Source organism: Berghia stephanieae, chromosome 5 (assembly GCF_034508935.2).
Source record: "Berghia stephanieae isolate SIO BIC M18660-M18661 chromosome 5, UCSD_Bste_1.3, whole genome shotgun sequence".
NCBI classification, from domain to species: Eukaryota; Metazoa; Mollusca; class Gastropoda; order Nudibranchia; family Aeolidiidae; genus Berghia; species Berghia stephanieae.
In genome coordinates this window covers 26766051-26788875 of record NC_088364.1, presented here as the reverse complement: position 1 = coordinate 26788875, position 22825 = coordinate 26766051, and the positions used below count along the sequence as shown (strand labels likewise).

The 22825-nt window shown below is 38.0% G+C and overlaps 1 protein-coding gene across 3 annotated transcripts in view; it reads left to right on the top strand.

Annotated features, from left to right (window-relative positions):
- LOC144972678 (rab11 family-interacting protein 4B-like) overlaps nucleotides 1–22825 on the top strand; it is a 113847-nt gene that overhangs the window by 26254 nt on the left and 64768 nt on the right. For all 3 annotated transcript variants that reach the window (XM_078914191.1, XM_078914190.1, XM_078914192.1), the window contains exon 2: nucleotides 22322–22427. In XM_078914191.1, coding sequence (XP_078770317.1) covers nucleotides 22322–22427 — 106 coding nt within the window. The remainder of the gene's footprint in view (nucleotides 1–22321; nucleotides 22428–22825) is intronic.

Below are 22825 nucleotides of genomic sequence, written 5' to 3'. Positions count from 1 at the left end.
CGGTATTAACCAAACTATAAAAATTTAAGGTTGCACATAGTTTTGTGTGTTGGTCCGTTGTACTTCCGGATGGCAATGCTGTGAGCTTCTCAGCCAAGCGCACACTATCTATAAATCATCCAGCCCTATAAAAAGTGTTTACACGTGTGCTGTCCTCTTAAAAGTATAGATAGTTCGAAGATGACGTCACTCAGGTCTTTGTTATTGTTTTTTGCCATCCGCGTTTATGAGTAATGCTCACTGAACTGTATTAACCTGACTATAAACGTTCATGGATACATACAGTTTTGTGTGTTGGTCCGTTATACTTCCGGATGGCAATGTTATGAGCTTCTTAGCCAAGCGCATACTATCTATTCACTGTGTTGGTTACACAGGGACAGAGTCTGTGATAACCGCATTCACCTAATAAAAAGTACAATAAACAAAAATGAATGTAACAGCTTCAACACAGAATAAAAGAGCATCATAAAGTTGACCCCATTCCATAGAAAATTTCACATTATTCTCATCTTAAGTATGGTTTTTTTTTCATGCTAGAGTTGAACAGTGTTACTCGTTTATGAAAGAGTTTTCCTAAGCATCATTCTTTATTGAAGCTCAGGAACTGCAACAGTGACTTAATTGCACTCGTTTAATGTTAATTGTTATCATTCAACCAGCTAATGTTTGTCAGAGCGACGTGTCACTTCTGTTGCATGTCAAATCCCATTTTATTATGGACTCAAATTGTGTTGAATCTAATAAAAAAAAAAATAATTCGCATATTTGCATTACAACAATGTTAAACTGCCCAATACTTATATCATCCTGTCTTTAACGTCGTCCTAAGGGTTGGGAATGCAAAAATCACCACTTGTTTGATTGGTAAAATTGCTTACTTTAAAAATTAACAACAAAATACAAATTTAAATAGTTTAAAACAAATTGTTTTCTGTTTCCAAATAAAATTGAATGCAATAACAACAAGTCTAGAACAGTAATGCTTGCGATTGAAAAATTATAAAAAGAAACAAATGCAACAAAAATAAATGTTGAACACTGTAAAGTTGTTTTGTATTTCCAAACAAACTTGGAACCTTTCCAAGTGTTTCCAGTTCATTTTGATTAGATTTCGTTTTTGTTTTTGTTTTTAATTTTTTTTTTTTTTATTTAGAACGACCAGGGCTTTGGGGAGGGGGTTCTAGAAAATGACAAAATAGCAAAATAACAAAGAAAGAAAAAGAAAAAAGATCCTCATTAATTGATGATTTTAATTTAGAAGTTACTATGGTAAATAATAGCAATTGACCGTATGGCATGAGAGAAGCCGCTATATTTAGCAAATGGAAAGAGCGAACCATGCTTCTTGATAAGACTGCAATACTCTAAAAAAAAAAACCCAGAAAACTCACCCTTCAAATACCGATCGATTAAAATGACCCTTATCTCGTCAAAATTTATCAAGCCTGGGACTTCAAGGAAGCCCCAGGTTGGAGAGTTTTTGACGAGATGAGGGTCATTTTAATCGATCGGTATTTGAAGGTTGAGTTTTCTGGCCATAATTTTAAAAAACGTTTTGTTGTTTTTCTTAGAGAACGACAGAACTGACAGACTCCTTTTTGGACAATGGCGGAAATGAATTTCAATCGTGCGGCTAGGTGGTCTAGTAGTATGACACTCGCTTTCGGATCAGAAGGTCCTGGGTTCGAGCCTCGCGCTCGGCGCATAGTTAAGTCCTTGGAAAAGGCTCTTTACTCACATTCTCTCACCGTACTCAGGTGTAAAATGAGTACCTGGCCGTTAACAGCGTTGTCTTTGTCCGAAAAATTGTAATATCGTCTAACAGGCGTCATGTCCCGTCCGACATGTTAAATGTTGCTGTTGACTAGGGACCCCTTGTAAAGCGCTTTGAGCAAATTTATTGGATATTGCTCTATATAAAGCTCAATTTAAAAATTTAAAAATATAATAGATGTCGCTGATTTCAATCCTATTAAACGTGAGGGGTATTTGAAGGCGTGTCTTGGCGATTGTCACTTGCTGATGAACCATACGTTTGTGACTTCGAATCTCGATTAAGACTTTAAAAACTTGTTTTTTTTAATGTTTTATCATAACATTTACGTCGCTCTTCCTGAAATTGTTTTTAAAGGTAGATATTCAACATTATGAAATATTAACGCCATTTATCATTTCCAAACTTATAAATATGTAGGCCTACTTATTTAGGCATGGGTTACGTTATTCATTCTTTCATTTCAGTGAAAGGTTAACGAAAAAGGCGTGTATCTACTCTAATATACACACTTTGATAAATTATGTCTTCTTAATAAAGTGTTTTATGAACCGAAGCAGTCACCTCACAGCCGTATAAATATTTAATGTCGACGTTAAGCTACGTATTCAAGGCTGTTGACTGTTTGCCTTCTCCTCTTCTTACTCTGTGAATTCTATCTCTATTTAACAAGGGTGACAATGAATACACAGTTAGTATGCTTGATTGCAGAGTCAATTCATTGCTGGTCCTGTAGTGAATTTGGATATTTCGATTTTAGATGCACACTAGTTGGATAATGATTAATTTCGGGTTCTAATTAGTTGTACTTGTGGTGTGTCTACCATATAGATTGTAAGTCAAAAGTCCTCTACCATGCATCTGTATTATCATCACCTCACCATGATGATGATGATGATGATGATCATCATCATCATCATCATCATCATCATCATCATCATTATCATCATTATCATCATCATCATCATCATCATCATCATCATCATCATCATTATCACAATTATCGTCGTAATCATTACCGCGGTCATCATAGGTTCCACCAATGTCACCATCACATTACAACTATGTCACCGTGACCATCAATGTCACCCAAGGCAACCAATAATACACAGAAGTTCCTGATTCCAACGCAATCATCATTAGGTAAAGTCTCTACCGGTCAATACGTGATAATGGGCCAAGGCTACTGTCATACCAAAGTTGGTGCATACGGGCAATTTGAACTGTTTGAAATGAAAATTCCATACTTTGTGGTTCTGCAGTAGAGTGAATTAAAATTATTTAGCCCTGCAGCGCTCGTTGATTGATGTGTTTACAGTCTGCAAGCTGTGTTTAGATTTGAATAGTTATCAATTTGTTTGTTTGGTTTTTATTTTTGTTGTTTTAAGATGTTTGTGACAGTTGGTCTATTTCAACTTTAGTATAGAGGAAAGTAATGGATTTGTTTTATAACGGAAATATAAAAACATAAGTAAGATATAGGGGACAAGTTCAAAGGAGATCAAAAATGTATTTAGAGCAATGTATCCCTGAGCTTGTCAGAAACCACTTCAACGTCCTAGACACATATTCATTCATTGATTAATTCATTAATTCATTCATTAATTCATTAATTCAATCCATCAATCAATCAATCAATCATTCATTCAATCATCCTATATTATTTCTTATTTATAAACAAAATACGGTATGATTAATGTTTCATACCACCCCCCCCCCCCACCTTTTTTTCCACTTAATATGGTTAAATCTGGTTGTCATTCGGATACGTTAATGATATTATCGTGATTTGACAACTTACGTTATAATACGATAAACCTGGCAAAATGCCACACCCCAAAGACGGCATCATTTGTCACCACTATGGCATGACTGTGTTATATCGCTGGAAGGCAAAATTTTGACAATTACACAAATAAATAACAATGTGAAATTGAATGTAAGCTTCAATTTAATTACAGAAACAGATCAAATGAACGTTTCGGGCTTCCCCTTTATCGACAAAACAGGATGAATGAAACACTACAGATGAATGAGATAACAACAAGATATGAAGTGAGTAGAAAAGTGCCAGAAGACAATAGAGAATAAAAATTTTTTTCGCGGCGGTGGTGGGGTTTGAACCTGCGACCTTATTGGTACGACAACTCCGCCTGGCAGGTGAGAGCGTGGCTCTACCGTGTGAGCTATCCACGAACACAAAAATATTCGTTTCAAACCCAAAGTCATTTCTAGATCCCTCTCTCACCCACTTCTTGAGATCGCCGATTCGTTCGCCACCATCGCGAAGTAATTTTGACCAGCAGTTAAGCTTAATAGCCAATATTCTCATCACAAACATATAACATAGAAACGATTGAGACATTGAGTATGCTCCGGTGTATGGGGTGAATTTTTAATTCAGAAAAGTGAGTGGAGCAGGCACTTATGTTGGTAACAACAAGATATGAAGTGAGTAGAAAAGTGCCAGAAGACAATAGAGAATAAAAAAAAATTACTTCGCGATGGTGGCGAACGAATCGGCGATCTCAAGAAGTGGGTGAGAGAGGGATCTAGAAATTACTTTGGGTTTGAAACGAATATTTTTGTGTTCGTGGATAGCTCACACGGTAGAGCCACGCTCTCACCTGCCAGGCGGAGTTGTCGTACCAATAAGGTCGCAGGTTCAAACCCCACCACCGCCGCGAAAAAAAATTTTATTCTCTATTGTCTTCTGGCACTTTTCTACTCACTTCATATCTTGTTGTTACCAACATAAGTGCCTGCTCCACTCACTTTTCTGAATTAAAAATTCACCCCATACACCGGAGCATACTCAATGTCTCAATCGTTTCTATGTTATATGTTTGTGATGAGAATATTGGCTATTAAGCTTAACTGCTGGTCAAATATACTTCGCGATGGTGGCGAACGAATCGGCGATCTCAAGAAGTGGGTGAGAGAGGGATCTAGAAATGACTTTGGGTTTGAAACGAATATTTTTGTGTTCGTGGATAGCTCACACGGTAGAGCCACGCTCTCACCTGCCAGGCGGAGTTGTCGTACCAATAAGGTCGCAGGTTCAAACCCCACCACCGCCGCGAAAAAAAATTTTATTCTCTATTGTCTTCTGGCACTTTTCTACTCACTTCATATCTTGTTGTTACCAACATAAGTGCCTGCTCCACTCACTTTTCTGAGATGAATGAGATAATGTGGTAGTGGCGTTGTCAAGATGAATAAACAAAACATTGATGGGCAGGAAATAGTATGCTCCTTTGTAAGGAAGCACGAAGCTCCCTGCTCAACAGTCGTGGTCACCGTGGTTTATTAGAAATGCTCTTAGAATTGAGATTGTTGGAGCTTTTATATAGCGCAATATCCACTAAACATGCTCAAAGCGCTTTACCAGGGGTCCCTCGCCAACAGCACGAATACGGACCACCGCCATTAAGAATGCTCCTAAGTGGACGTTTTTTGTTTTGTTTTTGTTGTTGGCTTTGTTTTGTTTTTTTTTTTTTGTTTTTTGTTTGTTTTTTTTTTTTTTGCGGTTTTATCGGGTGGGGGGGGGGGGGGGTGTTGTCTTAATTTTCTGCAACCGTACAACGGTTTATGTGATGAAAAAATAAGGTAGAAGAAGAAAGAAAAAGAAGTGGAAAGAAGAGGTGCAAAGAGAAGAAGAAGAAGAAGAAGAAGAAGAAGAAGAAGAAGAAGAAGAAGGAGGAGGAGGAGGAGGAGGAGGAGGAGGAGGAGGAGGAGGAGGAGGAGGAGGAGGAGGAGGAGTAGGAAGAGGAGGAGGAGAAGAGAGAAGAAGAAGAAGAAGAAGAAGAAGAAGAAGAAGAAGAAGAAGAAGAAGAAGAAGAAGAAGAAGAAGAAGAAGAAGAAGAAGAAGAAGAAGAAGAAGAAGAGGAGGAGGAGGAGGAGGAGGAGGAGGAGGAGGAGGAGGATGGGTAGGAGGAGGAGGAGAAGAAGAAGAAGAAGCCTGGACCTTCCGGTTCGAAGGCGAGTGTCATACTACAAGACCAAATAGCCGCACAAAGTAATATACTCATCAATTTTGCCCGCCAGGTAAATCAAACCAACACACAAAACTGTGTGCAGCCGATAATATCTGATTGAGGGAATTCAGGAAAATTAATCATCCACCCAACTGGCGGTCTAAAACCATCGATAAAGAGCTGAGTGACGTCAGCTTCTCTCGTTCTGTAACAACTCTGCCCTAATAAGTATATTAAAAAAAATATTAATCGCTTGTCGTTTGTATACTTTGGTTGTATCTATTAAAGGCCAAAAGTACATTAGATAACTGAATAGTATGTTAAAATGTATTATATTGGATTCTATCATCACAAAAAGTGTGTATGAAACAGTGCCAGAAAAAATAGAGAAAAAGACTCAAGAAAAGGAAAATATCACCAAAAATCAACTTGCCTTGACCTGGCACACTGACTTTTTAATTGTATTTTAAAAATTTTGTTGTTTTTATTTTTTTTGGAGGGGTGGGGGGGGGGGGGTTCTTGTAATTTTGTCTCTGCTTTGACTGGCCCTGTTTCATACAAGCTTTTCTGATCCTAATCTTACACCAATGCCTGCTCCCTACTTTGTCACTGAATTGGAATGTGAAAAAAGAGTGGAATATGTATTAATAATTTAACTTGTTTTCCGTATTCGCCATTATTGCACAAAGCAGCCTGTTCCCATCCTTTTAACATTACGCAGGGACAATAATTGCATTGTAAACAATACATCTTATTATAATGTAACATTTTGTTACGATTTAATTAGGTCGTGACGTCTCTCAATCACCTACAAAAAAAAAACAGATGACGTCAAACAATAAAACTGTACTATAGCAGCCTCCATTCATGCTGTCAAGTAGTGCCGCGCTGAGGACCGGACCAGGGACCGGTCCCACGGTCTTTTAGCTGTGAACCGTGGTCCAGTCCCAAAGAGGAAGACCGCCGGCGGTCCTCACTTCTTATCACCTTTCAACGGTCTCGCGCCATACTACTTCCCCAGCGATTCGTTGCCTCGGTCCTTTGCCTATCTTCCACCAATCACCACCCATCCCACTTAATTAATCGCACCCACCCCCCTTTGTCATACACTAAACGACACAGACGACCATAGAGGCAGACGACCACCTCCCTCCACTCCGCAAACCGCCCTTTCGTGTGTGAGATGGGGGGAACAGGAGGCGCACGCCTTGGACGATTCCATTATACGGGGTAAATTTCAAAATTTACTACACCATAATGATCGCAATGACAATGATCTATGATGAAGGCATGACCCCTCTTCTCTAATGGGTTATTGTTTGAAATGTATGTGACTACTAAAGATGTGTGTGTGTGTGTGTGTGTGTGTGTGTGTGTGTGCGAACCTAGCAAGTTGCAAGTCTGATTTTTTTTCTTTTGTCCATCTCTTGTCGCCACTCCTTTCTATCGCATTGTTGTCATTTAAAATAATACAATAATATTAAAATTTCGTTTGGTGTTTTAACTAATCAAGTAATATGAGTTTCATTAGTTTCTTCCGTCCAAAAAAACCAGTTATAACGTCTGTATTTTTAAAAGGTCCAATAGAATCTTTGGGGACCCCGATAGCTCAGTTGATAGAGCACTCTCTTTATACGCAAAGGGCCAGAGATCGATCCCGGGTGCAGTCGATTTTTTTCTGAATCCCTGTCTACTCAGCAATGAATGGGTAGCTGAGTTTGTTAGATCAGGCGAAAAGTCACCATCGACCCCTCTTATCACCTCATCCACCCCCTCTTATTATAACTTCACGTCTCTCTCTTACTCTTCAATGCTCGCTGCCCTCTAATGTGTGTGTGTGTGTGGGGGGGGGGGGGGAGGGGGGGGGGGTAGGAGTTGCGTGTGTGTATCAACGCCACGAACAACTCGATCAACGCCTTGGGCGATGCCATTATCTCCGTTAATGGGGATAAATTTCAAATTTTATTAAATTATCGAAGTAACAATGAAGTACGGTGAGCAAATAAAGAAGGCATCACCCCTCTTCTCTAATTAGGTTACAATTTGAAATGAGTGTGACTACTCCGTGTGTTTTACTCCTGTAGGCCACGGTTTTCATCGTGTAGCGGTCTTTAACGTTCAAGAATGAACGGACCGGTCTAGAGACCGGTCCTTGCGGTCTTCATTTCCCAAGGACCGTAGGACCGTGGTCCTTAAGCTTGCCAAGGACCGCCCCGCACTACCGCTGTCAAGCAAGCAGCACATCTGTTGTTGTGTGTAATCTTAGTATTCGTGTGTTCATCCGTTGTGAGTGCTTTGCGAGTGAGTCATAGATGTCGAATTATCGATCGAATATTTGAATTCATAATTCCGATAATGCATGGCTGTATCATAATTTCCAACTATATTTTTTGTTGTTATCATTGTTGTTTGTCATTTTGTTGTCTAAGCGATAGGAATTGATAGGCAGTTAACAATATCCTAGCAAATAAATAAACCCGACTTCTCACCAGTTTTAAGCTTGATCCTTAGGCACCTACAGTACACGCCTTCAACCTATAGAAGGAACGAAATTGACGTCATTCGCCTCTTTGTTAATGTTTTCAGCCATACATTTTTTTTATGAGTAGTTCTCACTATATTCCATCAATCAGACTTGTGATATGTCACTCGCTTTCGGATCGGAAGGTCCTGGGTCCGAGCCTCGCTCGGCGCATAGTTGAGTCCTTAGAAAAGGCTCTTTGCTCACATTCTCTCACCGTACTCAGGTTTAAAATGAGTACTTGGCCGTCAACAGCGTTGTCTCTGTCCGAAAAAATTGTAATATCGCCTAACAGATGTCATGTCTCGTCCTACATGTTAAGTGTTGCTGTTGGCCAGGACCCTTTGTGAAGCGCTTTGAGCACGTTGAGTGGATATTGCGCTATGTAAAAGCTCAATTTTTAAAGGTTACACATAGTTTTGTGTGTGTTGGTACGTTACAATATGCGGCTGGCGGATGTTATGAGTATTTTGGTTAAACACACAGCAATATCGACAAACACAATGGGTCATTTTGTCCAGCTTTTTGTTTGTTGTCGTGTGTCAAGCTGCCAAGACGCCTATTTCTACTGTCGTATTTTCGGGCATTTTTCGAATATTTTACGAGTAATTTTTGTTTTGGATTGAAATTTATGCCATTCTATTTGTCTCATTTCCCTTTATCTCTTGAAATATATTTTGGACAAGGTGAGCAAGTTGTGTACCCAGGATTCCAGGGGGAAAAAAGGTAGATTCAACAAAAAATTCCCATCTTTTTCTCATGTCAAATCATCCGTTCATTGTAAAATATTCTCAGTTATCGTCAGTGTCGTCATCGTCGTCTACCTGTTGACCGAGCCATTTACATAAACAAATGATCGATGACTTGATTGGTCGAGAACCTGAATATAGATCGCTCCTATTGTCTCTCTTTCATAATACAATTGCTTCGTCTCACTTTTCAACACTGCACAACAGCTTGTTGTTATTAGACGTCTATTATATATAATTGATAATGCTATTGTTTAATTGATGATCCCTATTGAAAGTACATATTTACACACCGATGCGCACGGTTTAATCAATACTTCGGGATCAAAGTCAACACGCGGCCTATCGCTTAAATAAAAGAAACAGGGCCGAGGTATTTAAGCTGTTTTTCTGTTACATCATTCATACACCGCATGTACACATATCTATAAAACATACACACGACTTCTCTTTCTATTCTATCGAATACTTAATGTGTACATGTGTGTGTGTGTGTTTGTGTTTTTGCGTCATGTGTAATGCTCGGTTGGGATGACTAATAGTGGGAAAAACAGCTGGTGAAAAATATAATGACATAGATTAGATCGTGTTTTGGGTGACTGAAAATATTTTTTAACGAATATTTAGATCTGAGTGACGTCAATTTCGTTGGACCTTTTAGGCGTTTTGTCACGTCTTTCGCGTGTTGCTATTGGATTGGGCCCCTTAGCAATGTGCGTTGAGCACAATAATAATTATTGGATGTATAGCTGTAATAAAGCTCATGCATTTTTTTGTCATACCTCACGTTTTTATATAATATAATGTCTTATATGTTTCATATTTCCATAACAGTAACCACGAGGTTTGGTTTTACTCTTAACTAGCAAGAAGAAATTCAGCTCTTTGTTATTGTTTTATACAGACTACTGTTGACCGATTACTTCTCACTAAATTCTTTCAATCAATCTTAGATAGAACGAAATTGACGTCACTCGGCTTTGAGTTTTTGTTTTTAACCAGCGACTTTATTAGTTCTCACTAAATTGTATCAATCAGACTGAAACTTTTAAGGTTACAGATAGTTTTGTGTGTTGGTACGGAATATCCGACTGGCATTGTAATTAGTTTTTTAAGTAAACGCATAGCATCAATAAACGTTAAAGGTTACACATAATTTTGTGTGTTGGTATCTTTTATGTGGCTGTCGTATGCTCTGAGTTTATTGTGCATAAACACATAGCATCAATATCTATTTTCACACACACACACACACACACATACACACACACACACACGCACACACACACACACACACAGAGAGAGAGAGAGAGAGAGAGAGAGAGAGAGAGAGAGAGAGAGAGAGAGAGAGAGCGGCATCAGTATTTTACTTCTCTGTCCATCTCATAAGAACTGAGTACTTGGGTCTAATATCTTTAAATTTTGAGGAAAATACTCTGCTAAAGATAGGTCGAAGTGACGTCACTCAGGTCTTTGTTATTGTTTTTTGCCATCCGCGTTTATGAGTAATTCTCACTAAACTGTATTAACCTGCCTACAAACGTTCATGTTTGCACACAGTTTTGTGTGTTGGTCCGTTATACTTCTGGATGGCAATGTTATGAGTTTCTTGGCCAAGCGCATACTATCTATATAGCGGTGTCCTATCTGAAGGGTTGCAAGCCATTTCTACTCTCCCATGTTATAGACTCCTGAATAACCTCTTACTCAATGAATAAGATTAAAAGGTCAATGGACAAAGGACAACAAACGAATGATGGGGCTTGCAGGATTAACTATTCGTCACACATCGTTGTCGGTAAATAAGAAACACAATTGCTAAGAACTAAATAAAACTATTCTATTTATCTTTGAAGAAACACACTGCACCGTTCAACATTTCCGTAACATTCCATGTCGTATTTTTCTACTGTGCTTTCTTGAAAGTTAACTATGTAAACATTCAAATTTTGCTATTTGTTTGCCGTGCATTCGTGCCATGTTTGCAAACAATTTGATTTTCTTTTTCCGTTCTTTAAACTCTTGGCTTTATTTTGAAATGTTCCTAATTCAAAAATAACAACTCAATTATAATAGTGTGTCTTCAATGTGTTCTGTCCATGGCTCTTTATTACAGTATTTCATTTCTCAACTACGCCATTCTCACTTCTCTCATTCATACTTAGTGTTTCATTCATCGTGTGTTGTTGATAAAGGGGAAATCTGAAACGTCCACATTATAATATATCCTCGTTTAATCAATTGAAGCTTCCATTTCCTTTCATATTGTTATTTATATCTTCGAACTTCAATCAGCAACATTTTCCTTTCTCAAAGATATGATAGTATTCGAGAGTAAAATGAGAATATCGAGACATTAAACTCAGGGGATCCTTCTGTAATTTGGTCTTCAATTTCAAGTCGGTAAACATAATATTTAAATACTAATGGTATCTATGTATTTAAGTACCATTTCTGCCCGCTATTGATGCTTTGCGCTTAGCCAAAAAAATCACATTTCGCCAGCCGGATATAATGTACCAATACACAAAACTATGTGTCCATGGAGCCGGAGTTTATACTGGTGTTCATAGCTTGTGACGGATAATAGCAATTGCTTACTATCCTTTCGGTAGGACGCTAGTCTATCGCAAATTTCTTTCTGCCACATCTGACAGTCCCAGTTTTACAATCACTGCTGGGTGGACTTCCGAAGTCATTCTCAGGTTTAATAGTTTTTTTCCCAAGTTGAGGGTCATTTATATCGATCGATATTTGAAGGACGAGTTTTTCTGGCCGAATTTCTAAATACGTGTTTTTCCAAAGTAAAGTTATGAACTGGTTAAAGAGCTTGTCAGTGTCAGAAAATCGGTTTGATTGACGGCTCTGAACATCAACATTTCCTGGTGCATTTCCAGGCACTGTGTTTTAATGCTTACCTACTGTATCCTCCTTAACGAGGTGTGCCCATTAGATTTGTTTACAAATGAGACTGTCAATTCAAATGAATGATTATCTAGGTTGATGTTATTATATTTTTGTAGTGGGGTTTTTCTCTCTCCTTTTTTTCTCCCTCTTATTTTTCTTGAATTTGTCAAATTGTCATGTTGTTATAGATACATTTTTTCAACATAAACGGTTTTATAACATAAAGTGTGACACAGATATATACACACACACGAATTTATTATATATAATATATATATATATATATATATATATATATATATTAATATCACAGCGGTTATTAACATTCTTTACATAAAAGGCATTGCAATATTTATGGTAGCATAATACAAGTAGTAGGTGGTTGTTGTTACTATTACTTTTGCAATGATTAACTACTTACTACTTACTAACCATACATACTTTACTACTATACTACTACTACTATACTACTACTACTACAACTACTACTACTACTACTACTACTACTACTACTACTACTACTACTACTACTACTACTACTACTACTACTACTTCTACTACTACTACTACTATACTACTACTACTACTACTACTACTACTACTACTTCTTCTTCTACGAATAATTCTATTATTATTATTATTAATATTAATATCATCGTCGTCATCACCATCATCATCATCATCATATTATTATTAATATTATTATTATCATCATTGTTATTATTATTATTGTTGTTGTTATTATTATTATTATTAGTTTTATTATTATTATTATTATTATTGTTGTTGTTATTATTATTATTATTATTATTATTATTATTATTATTATTATTATTATTATTATTATTATTATTATTATTATTATTGTGATTGTTTTGTTGTTATTTTCATCACCAATCGTTTTGCATTCTAAATATTTAAATAACAATAATTGTATAATTAAATCCCTTTTATACATTTTTCGAGATCACTGCAATAACAGGACACACGTTGCAATTTAGAGCCGTAAAATGCACAATAATAAATAGGGGTTATGTTAAGACTCGAACCCTGGTTCACTCGTTGTAGACGCCGACTCTGACTGTACTTCATTCAATCAGTAAACCCCTCCAAATTTATTTCATTCCTTCATTCTCTCTCTCTCTCTCTCTCTCTCTCTCTCTCTCTCTCTCTCTCTCTCTCTCTCTCTCTCTCTCTCTCTATCTCTCTCTCTCTCTCTCTCTCTCTCCTTGCCGACCATTTGAAAAAAAAAAGTTTAGCTTTTATATAGCGCAACATCCACTAAACGTGCTCAAAGCGCATTACAAGGGGCCCCTGACCAACAGTAACACTTAACATGTAGCACGAGGCGATATTACAATTTTCTCCGACGCTGTTAATAGCCATCTACTTCGTGTACGCCTGAGTACGGTGAGAGAATGTGAGTAAAGAGCATATTCCAAGGATTCAACTATGCGCCGAGTAAGGCTCTAACCCAAGACCTTCCGACCCGAAATCGAGTGTCATATCACAAGACCACAGAGCCCCACATTTGCAGGATTTGTTCTCGACAATGTCATTCCGACTCTAGACGAAAAACGAATCTCAAGAGCATGAAGTACATGTCATTATACATAATTTTGATCGGGAAAACGAGCGTATACAAAATAGCATCACGTTTCTATCAATACAACAAAGCTTTTTCTTCAAATTGTGTGATGGACTCAACAAATCTTTAATTTGAAAAAGTTCATTGTATCATAAGAATTTTGACGATATTCCTATTGAGAAATTAGATAAAGGTCTGAAAAAGTGTCTATGAAAATATGACAACAAAGCAAGGAAGAAAATTTCAAGAAAAAGAAAATCCTAAAAAAATCAGTCTTCCTCGACTGGAAGATCGATTTAAATATATTTTTTGGCGGATGTTTTCTTTCTTGTATTTTTCTGTCTTGCTTTGTCTGTCACAATATTCCTGCAGTTGGTAAGAAGAGGGTTTAAAAGAACAAGACTTGTGCGGCTATGTGGTCTAGTGGTATGACACTCGCTTTCGGATCGGAAGGTCCTGGGTTCGAGCCTCGCTCGCTCTGCGCATAGTTGAGTCCTTGGAAAAGGCTAACATTCTCTCACCGTACTCAGGTGTAAAATGAGTACCTGGCCGTTAACAGCTTTGTTTCTGTCGGGAAAAAAATTGTTATATCGCCCAACAGGCGTCACGTCTCGTCCTACATCTTAAGTGTTGCTATTGGTCAGGGACCCCTTGTAAAGCGCTTTGAGCACGTTTAGTGGATATGCGCTATATAAAAAGCTCAATTATTATTTTTTAAAATTAAAATGAGATCCACAAGAGCATTTAATTTGGTGACGTCGTTGGAATCATTTGCAACTGTACCATCATATCAATGCTTTAACAAAAGAAATCAAGATTTCAACGCATGCATTATTTGTTACGTAAAGGTCAATTTGATATAATCTGGTTTTTAATGAGGATTCCCTAAATCACGCCACATTATATATCATTATGAACATATTTTCTGAGTTTTGAATGGAAAATTGTTTTATCTCAGCCAGTTCGGTAATATAAAACAAAACTTTTGTAATTTTTAAAAATTAAAATTGTACGTTCTTGTCAAATTGAGGGTCTCGATAGCTAAGTTGGTAGAGCTCTCTCTTCACACGCACAGGGACTGAGTTCGATCCCGGGTGAAGTCGAGATTTATATCTGACCCCTCTGTCTATACAGCAGAAGCTGGGTATGTTTGAACTGGTGGAATGTGATTTTACTTTGCGAAAGACGCGTCCTATACAAAGGGTAGCAGGCAACTGCTGTTGTCGTTGTACGCTATAGAAACCGGGATAATCTCCGGCTTCATGGGATTCATGGCTCTGAATGACACTTGTTTTTTATTTTTGTCAAATTTCTTCAAAGGACATCAGTTTCATTCAGCCACGGTCTCCTGCTTATTTAGTTCACTGTCACTTTTGTCATTTTTAAACATTTCAGTGACAATGTATGTATACAATCTGTCAAGCATCAATGATTGATTGATATTTTGACACTAAAATATTTTGAGTTCCGAACTTAAATACAATTTACCATGCGCCTGTGTTGTTGTTGTTGTTTTTGTTTGTTTTTGTTTTTGTTTTGTTTTGTTGGATTTTTGTTGTTGTTGTTGTTGTTGTTGTTGTTTGCTTTATTTTCTTTCTTTCTTTTTTTTCGGGGTCATCTCTTGAAAACAGTTAAATGCGAGCTTATATATACTAGAATGGCTGTGTGGTCTAGTGGTATGACACTCGCTTTCGGGCTGGAATGTCCAAGGTTCGAGTCCGGTTTTGAGCTCCTAACATTCTCTCCCCGTACTTAGGTGTAAAATTAATACCTAACCGTTAACACCGTTTCTATTCGGAAAAGAATGTAATATCACCTAATATGCGTCATGTCTCGTCTTATATTATTGAATGGCTGGAGGGACCCCTTCCCTTTTAAAACGCTCTGAGCTTGTTTAGTAGACAATGCGCTATATAAATGCTAAATTTTTAAATTACAAAATGTATGTTTGGTTTGTACAAATACACTGCTTATTTCAAGTTACAAGTTATGATTATAAGTTAGCAAATTACAAAACGCCTATACTGCCGTGATCTGGAAAAACCCCATATTTTAAAATTTGTCCAGAAAACTCGTCCTTGAAATATCGATCGATTTAAATGACCCTCATCTTGGATATAAAAAAACTTTCAAACCTGGGACTTCGCAAAGTCCCATGTTTGAGAGAGTTTTTTTTTTTTTTTTTGCCAAGATGAGGATCATTTTGATTGATCGATATTTGAAGGACGAGTTTTCTGGCCAAATTTTAAAATATGGGGTTTTTCCAGAGTACGGCGGTATATTTACATTCTCAACATTGCTGTTTGACAATTTTCACATGTCACTTCAGCTAATTTTGGAGTTTATTTGCCTCTATCTTTTAAAGTTTAGACCACGTCAAAGAAGTAAAAGAAAACGTCCTTACATTTGTTAGCATTGTTTATTCAATAAAAGGCCAATGTTGGACGCTGGGTGGGCTTTTTTATTTTTCGTCATTCTAATATTATTTTGGGGGTCCCGATAGCTCAGTTGGGTGAGCACTCGCTTCACACACAAAGGGACCGAGATCGAGATCCCGGGTGCAGTCGAGGTTTTTTCTGCCCCCGACTGCCCCCCCCCCCCCCCCCCCCCACCCCCCTGTCCACCCAGCAGTGAATAAGTCTGTTAAGATTTGGCGTCCTATCCAAAGGATAGCAATCGATCGTTATTGTCCGTTTCATGCTATAGAAACCGGGATATGATTCCATATTATGGCCTGTTGGGGGAATAAATTAAAAGTTTTGAAGCGCATTGGGCATGGTAAATTCCTTGAAAAATGCTTTATATAAATGTCCACATTCCTTTTCATTCGATTCATTTTGCTCGTATATAATTTGTTTATCTCAAATAATTATTTAAGATTCTAGGCCTTTGCCGTTTTCCAACCTTTATTGATCAAAACTGAATGTACATTGGTTTTTATTCTTGTTAAAATCAATTAAATTCAATTCTCTTTTCATACATTATGAGAAATCGTCAATATGATATAGAATTTAAAAACTTTTGAGTTCCTGCCCTATTTAAACAGTTCCAAGAATTTGCTCTTGTAACATTTATGATTACTTGTGTAATGCCGTAATTGTGGAAGTTTAATTTGCCAAGTTAAACTATCATAATATTTTGACATAATGATATTATTATTCTTCTAAAACATAACCAAACCAAACCCATTATCCCAAAGTTGAACACACACACACACACACACACACACACACACACACAGAGAGAGAGAGTGAGAGAGAGAGAGAGAAGGAGAGACATATATATATATATATATAAATATATATATATATATAGAGAGAGAGAGAGAGAGAGAGAGAGAGAGAGAGAGAGGGAGAGAGAGAGAGAGAGCGAGCGAGAGAGAGAGAGAGAGAGAGAGAGAGAGAGAGAGAGAGAGAGAGAGAATTAGGGATCCCAAATATCACCTTTTCATATCGGACTTTGCATGCAACGTAAGTATGATCAGCGCTTATACTTTCAGTCATAGGTTGCATGTCTTGACTACTTAGTGAGCAACGCCCCCATGGTTCAGTAGGCTGCCAATTCAACGCTCACACATCTAGAATGGGGATGATCTGTATATTACCTTTCCATGTGCTTCAGGTGACGTGCACTTATTTGCAGATCTAATAACTAATTCCTTATGGGCTCATTATTGTAATGGAAATATCAAAATAATGACGTACAATTTTGTCCATTACAACAACGTTAAACTAGGCCCATAAGTAGGTTCAGATGTCAGACCTGCATATTATGTGCACATCGGCTCGAGGTCATTCGTCACGTTGCAAAATGTCTTCAATTTGACCTACATAGTGAGATATTTAACAGGATATTGGGTAATTTGTTCAGCTTTACTCGTGGGTTTGTTTACAACTTTCACGAACAAACACCGGCGTGGTTAAATTTATTAAGAAATATCCAATCATTTGACAGCAGCAAATCATGTGATCGGTGACTCGGTTGGACGAAAACTTGAAAATAGATCGTTCCCATTGGTTCCATCCGTAATAGTTCAGAGTATTGCTGAACTTTCAGTTTACACAGGAGTGATTGGATTGATGGGTATATTGTAGGCCTAGTCGAAAGTATTCTCTGATTAACCAACGTCATTTCAAAGGGTAGCACTCAGAAATTTAGGCACTCAATTGTTTCTATCTACTTCACTTACGGAAACCATAAAGTCTAATGTCCCATTCTACCTTTTGTTGTTTTGATTTTTAAAGAAAAAGTCAAGCAAATGACAACGCAAGAGAACTTGTCTGTTATAGTGATTGATAAATTATTTATTGCCAAAAAATGATATTGGAGCAGGACTTCATTAGACTGCTTTGAACTCCCCCCCCCCCCCCCCCCCCCCCGTCTCTCTCTCTCTCTCTCTCTCTCTCTCTCTCTCTCTCTCTCTCTCTCTCTATCTATCTATCTATCTATCTATCTACTCTCTCTCTCCCTCTACTCTCTCTCTCTCGCTCTCTCTCTCTCTGAGTGTGTATGTGTGTGTGTGTGTGTGTGTGTTTCTCTCTCTCTCTCTCTCTCTCTCTCTCTCTCTCTCTCTCTTTGTTCTTCTCTTCTTTCTCTCTCTCTCTCTCTCTCTTCTCTCTCTCTCTCTCTCTCTCTTTCCCATATATATTATCATATTTATATATATATATTATATATATATATATATATATATATTATATAATATATTATTTGTCAATCTCCGGTGCGTGTCTAGTCTGAAGTAAGAAATCGGGTACGTAGCCGATTGAAAAAATAAATAATCGAAAATGTAGATTGAAAGGCTGGGTGGCAGTGATCGCAGACTTTAAGCAATGCATTTTACAGACACACACACAAATACACACATACACTCACACACACACACACACACACACACACACACTGTTTCTCCCGGTTTAGGAGTGAATGAGTACCAATTTATTCTGCATTTATACGATTGAAATGAGCCATCGATTTTTGAAGGACGAGTTTTCTGGCCAAAATTTCAAATACGTGTTTTTTTAGAGTATGGTATATATACAATACAATAAGCGCTTCTAACAGACGACTTGTACTTTACGAAATAGACAAGTATTTCCGTGTGGATCATTTCTTGGAGGATAACAACGTATTTATCGGGGCATTGAGCACCCAAGGTGGCTTCAAAAGGTGCATGCTTTCTTCTTTTTATGCGACATTGAAAAAGTCTGACACTAGAGTTCTGACCTGTTGGTCGCTGGTTCGAGTCCTGTAGGAAGAGACTTTTTACTCATCATATTCTGATCAGAGGCAAGTATAATTTTGAGTATATGCCGTAATCTGCGTCAGCCTTGTCGGGAAAAGAAAATCATAGCGCCATGGGGGGGGGGGGGGGTGGGTTTGGGGTTTCTTCGTCATTGTGTTTTGTTTTTCGTTTGTTTGTTTGTTTATTTGTTTGTATTTGGGGGGGGGGGGGGGGGATGGCATTGCATGGTGTTTGATTGTTTTTGTTTATTTTTAACATTTTTGTTTTTTGCTTATTTCCTGTTTATTTTCTTTGTTATTGACTCCTTTTTTATGTTTTTAGATGTATTTTTACGATGACTTTTTTTCTTCGTTGATAGATATCAAATGTGACAATGTTTTGGCGGGTATAACTAGTCAGCATCCTTTATATCTTTACTGCATACCTCGAGTAGAAGATAGAAACAAGATTGGACAATAAACCATTAGCTACATAATTGGATTCAATAGTCTGATGTCACGTCGCCCAGCAACGGCGGACATCATGGTTGTAAACAAAGAAAATCGGTACTTTTTATTCTTCATGCTGGCTAGAACTTTTCATATGTCTTGTGATCAGAATGTGAAAAAGTCAAAACATGATCAGATTTATAATGCTTTTTTTTCCCCCTGGATACGCTTTTATGCTCGGCGGAGAAATATTTCATAAGGGCGTCTGCCATTGTTCCGATAGTTTAGAGCCAGTTACTAAGTTACCATGCGTCATTACGAGGGAAGTGACGTTATGACTGTTGAAGCGTATATACAAGTAATATACAAATGTGTCCATTACATTCTTCTGCCCTGAATTGATCTACCACATTGCCGTACTCTGAATAAAAACGCAATTAAAATTTTTTTAAACTGGCTAGAAAACTAGTCCTTCAAATACCGATTGATTAAAATGACCTTCATCTTGTCAAAATCTCTCAAATCTTAGTCCTCCATCGATCGATAGATAAGGGACGAGTCCTCTGGTCAAATTTTAAAGAATGTCTTACTCCCAGCGCAGTGAGATATGATGATGACATTATGAATACAATATTATGTGTCATTACCTACAACCTTTTGTACTACCTTACATGACTTGGCCATTAACCCGTTAACTGCTGCATTCTGGAAAGACGTATTTAAAAATTTGGCCAGATTTACATGACCCTCATCTTGGAAAAAAATACCTCTCAAACCTGAGACCTCGCGAGTTCCAGGTTTGAGAAATTTTCTCAAGATGAGGGTCATTTATGTCGATCGATATTTTGAGAGACGAGTTTTCTGGCCAAATTTTTCATTGCAATTCTTTCCGGAGTGCGGCGGTTAGCTGGTTAAAGAACTGTGTGATGTCCTCCTATTCATTTTTTACAACCACGTCATGCTATGAGATGTTTCCGCTGACCACCTACAAAGGCTTTCATCATAATAATAGATGACACCATAAGGATGTTTGCTGGAGACAGAGGGAGGAGAGTCACGGTAACTCAACCGGTAGAAAACTCGCTACATAGCCCCTGGGTTTCAATTCCCGGTAGAATCAGGGGTTGTTGTTTTTTCTTTTATTGTGTGTGTATTTTTTTTTTCTTTCTTCCCATTTTTAACCTCAAGGTGAAGAGAGAGAGAGAGAGGGGGGGGGAGAGAGAGAGAGAGAGAGAGAGAGAGAGAGAGAGAGAAAGGGAGAGAGAGAGGCGTTGTTGAGTTAGATTAATGAACCAGTGAAGAGCATGCAGAGTTCAAATCCATTTAACCAGCTATCTTGCCGTACTCTGGATGGCGAGACACGTATTTAAAAATTTGGTCAGAAATCTCGTCCTTCAAATATTGATTGATTTAAAACGATCGATATTTAAAGGACGAGTTTTCTGGCCACATTTTTAAATACGTGTCTTTACATAGTACGGCAGTTAGCTGTTTAAAATGTGATTTTTCTCACTCTATCACCACTGATTTGTGTGGCTAGATCTTGAGGAATGTTACCTCCAAAATATCGAAAGGTTGTTATGGTTTTTTTAATGAAAGAAGAAAAAAAAAAAAGAAAAACAACGCTTCTTTCCGAATTGTGGTTTTCACGCATTGAAACCGGGGAAAAAATAAAACATTTTGATAACCCTTATTTGGATGATAGAGTTTAAACTTATCGTCTAAGACAGACTGGTCATGTGTACCTATAACTATAAATATGTGTTTATGTCCTAGGTTTAAATGTGTGTTTGTCCATGTCTGTCTGTGTAATGGTATTGTAAGTAGGTTCGTTGAGTACATCAGACCAGTCCAGTTGACGTGACTTTATGTATCGCTAATCCATCATACTTAATGTCACGAGTCGGCGGTCGTATTGGTCGTGAAATTCTTTTCCATTTTGTCTATTTTACTGTTTTAAAATGTCGTGTGTCATCTGAAAGGCATGTAATGTCTGATACGATTCTCTCTCTCTCTCTCTCTCTCTCTCTCTCTCTCTCTCTCTCTCTCTCTCTCTCTCTCTCTCTCTCTCTCTCTCTTTCTCTCTCTCCTGTAAAGCAATCGATCTAAACACCAATCTATCGATTCGTCCTTTTATCTCAATGTTCACATTTTAATGTGGCTGTGTATGTGGTCTTGTGGTATGACACTTGCCTTAGGATCGGAAAGTTCAGGGTTCGATTCCCGCCCTGAGCGGCGCATAGTTGATATATTGGAAAAAGCTCTTTACTCACATTCTCTCACCGTACTCAGCTGTAAAATGAGTACCTGGCCGTGACCAGTGTTGTCTTTGTCCAAAAAAAAAAAGCGTTTAATATCACATGACAGTCGCCGTGTCTCGTCTTACATATTGAGTGTTGCTGTTAGCTGGGGACCCCTTGTAGAGCGCATTGAACACTTTTATGGGATACTGTGCTGTTTAAATGCTCGAGAATGTAGTATTATTTGTGGCTGGGGATGGAGAGGGGGTGGAAAGATCCTTTTTTATATAGTAGTTTTAAACTGAACAAGACGAGAGGGATACTTTTTTATGTCCAGCGTTCGTCTACTTGCCTCGAATTTTCTTTTGCGATTTTCAAACGTAGGTAAAGTTAACTTTGCCAGTATTGTTGTCTGGCTCGTCTGGTTACAAAGGTCAAGTGATGTTTAGCTTTTTCAGCGTCTGGATGGGTGAAAGTGATTGTTAACATTCTGGTATCTACTCTGGTGTTAATGAGTACCTGGTGATAGGCAGTGACGAATATTCCAAGAGTGTTTGCACAAAAAGGCGACTGGTACATTATAAAATGGAGATATAGTTTCATACGGCCTGCTGGGGGAATAAATGAAACATTTTGAAACGCATTGCGCATGGTAACTCCGTGGAAATGCGCTATATAAATGTTCCTAATTAAGTAATCTAAAGGTTCGCATTCAGTGGATACATTATACAAAAGCTCAACAACCACCACCACATCATCATCATCATCCTTACCAACACTATAACTACCACTATTATGACATCATCATCATTCCTACAACCACTACAACTACTACAATCACCGTCACCGTCACCATCATCGTATTTTTTCTTCTCTTTGTCTATTACAGGAACTGACGGGAATCATCCACATTTTGGACCCGGAAGGCCGGGGTGTCATAAGCTATAAAGATTTTTGTCAAGGAATTCAACAGATATTAGAACTGCAGCAACAAGGTAGGAAATGATATGTCGTGGTTGTGTTGGCTCAGATAAAATAATAAAATAAATAAAATTCCCTTTATTCATCCCATAGGGGTAATTTCTCTCTAAGGTCTGTTCCGAGGGAATACTGGAATAACTCAGGCGTCAGCCGCAGTGCAGCGCCGCAAATTGAGCTAGGGCGAGGTGACTTGCTCAAGGCAACACAGCGCAGCGGCGGGTAGTCGAACTTGGTACTTTTCGGGTACTAAGCAAAGACCATACCGCCGAGCCACGCTGCCCCTAGATGTAACCAGTTAACTGTGGTACTCTGGGAAAACATGTATTTTAACAATTTGGCCAGAAAACGCGTGTTTCAAATAGCGATCAATTTAAGTGACGTCATCCTGGCATAAACTCTCAAACCTGGGGAC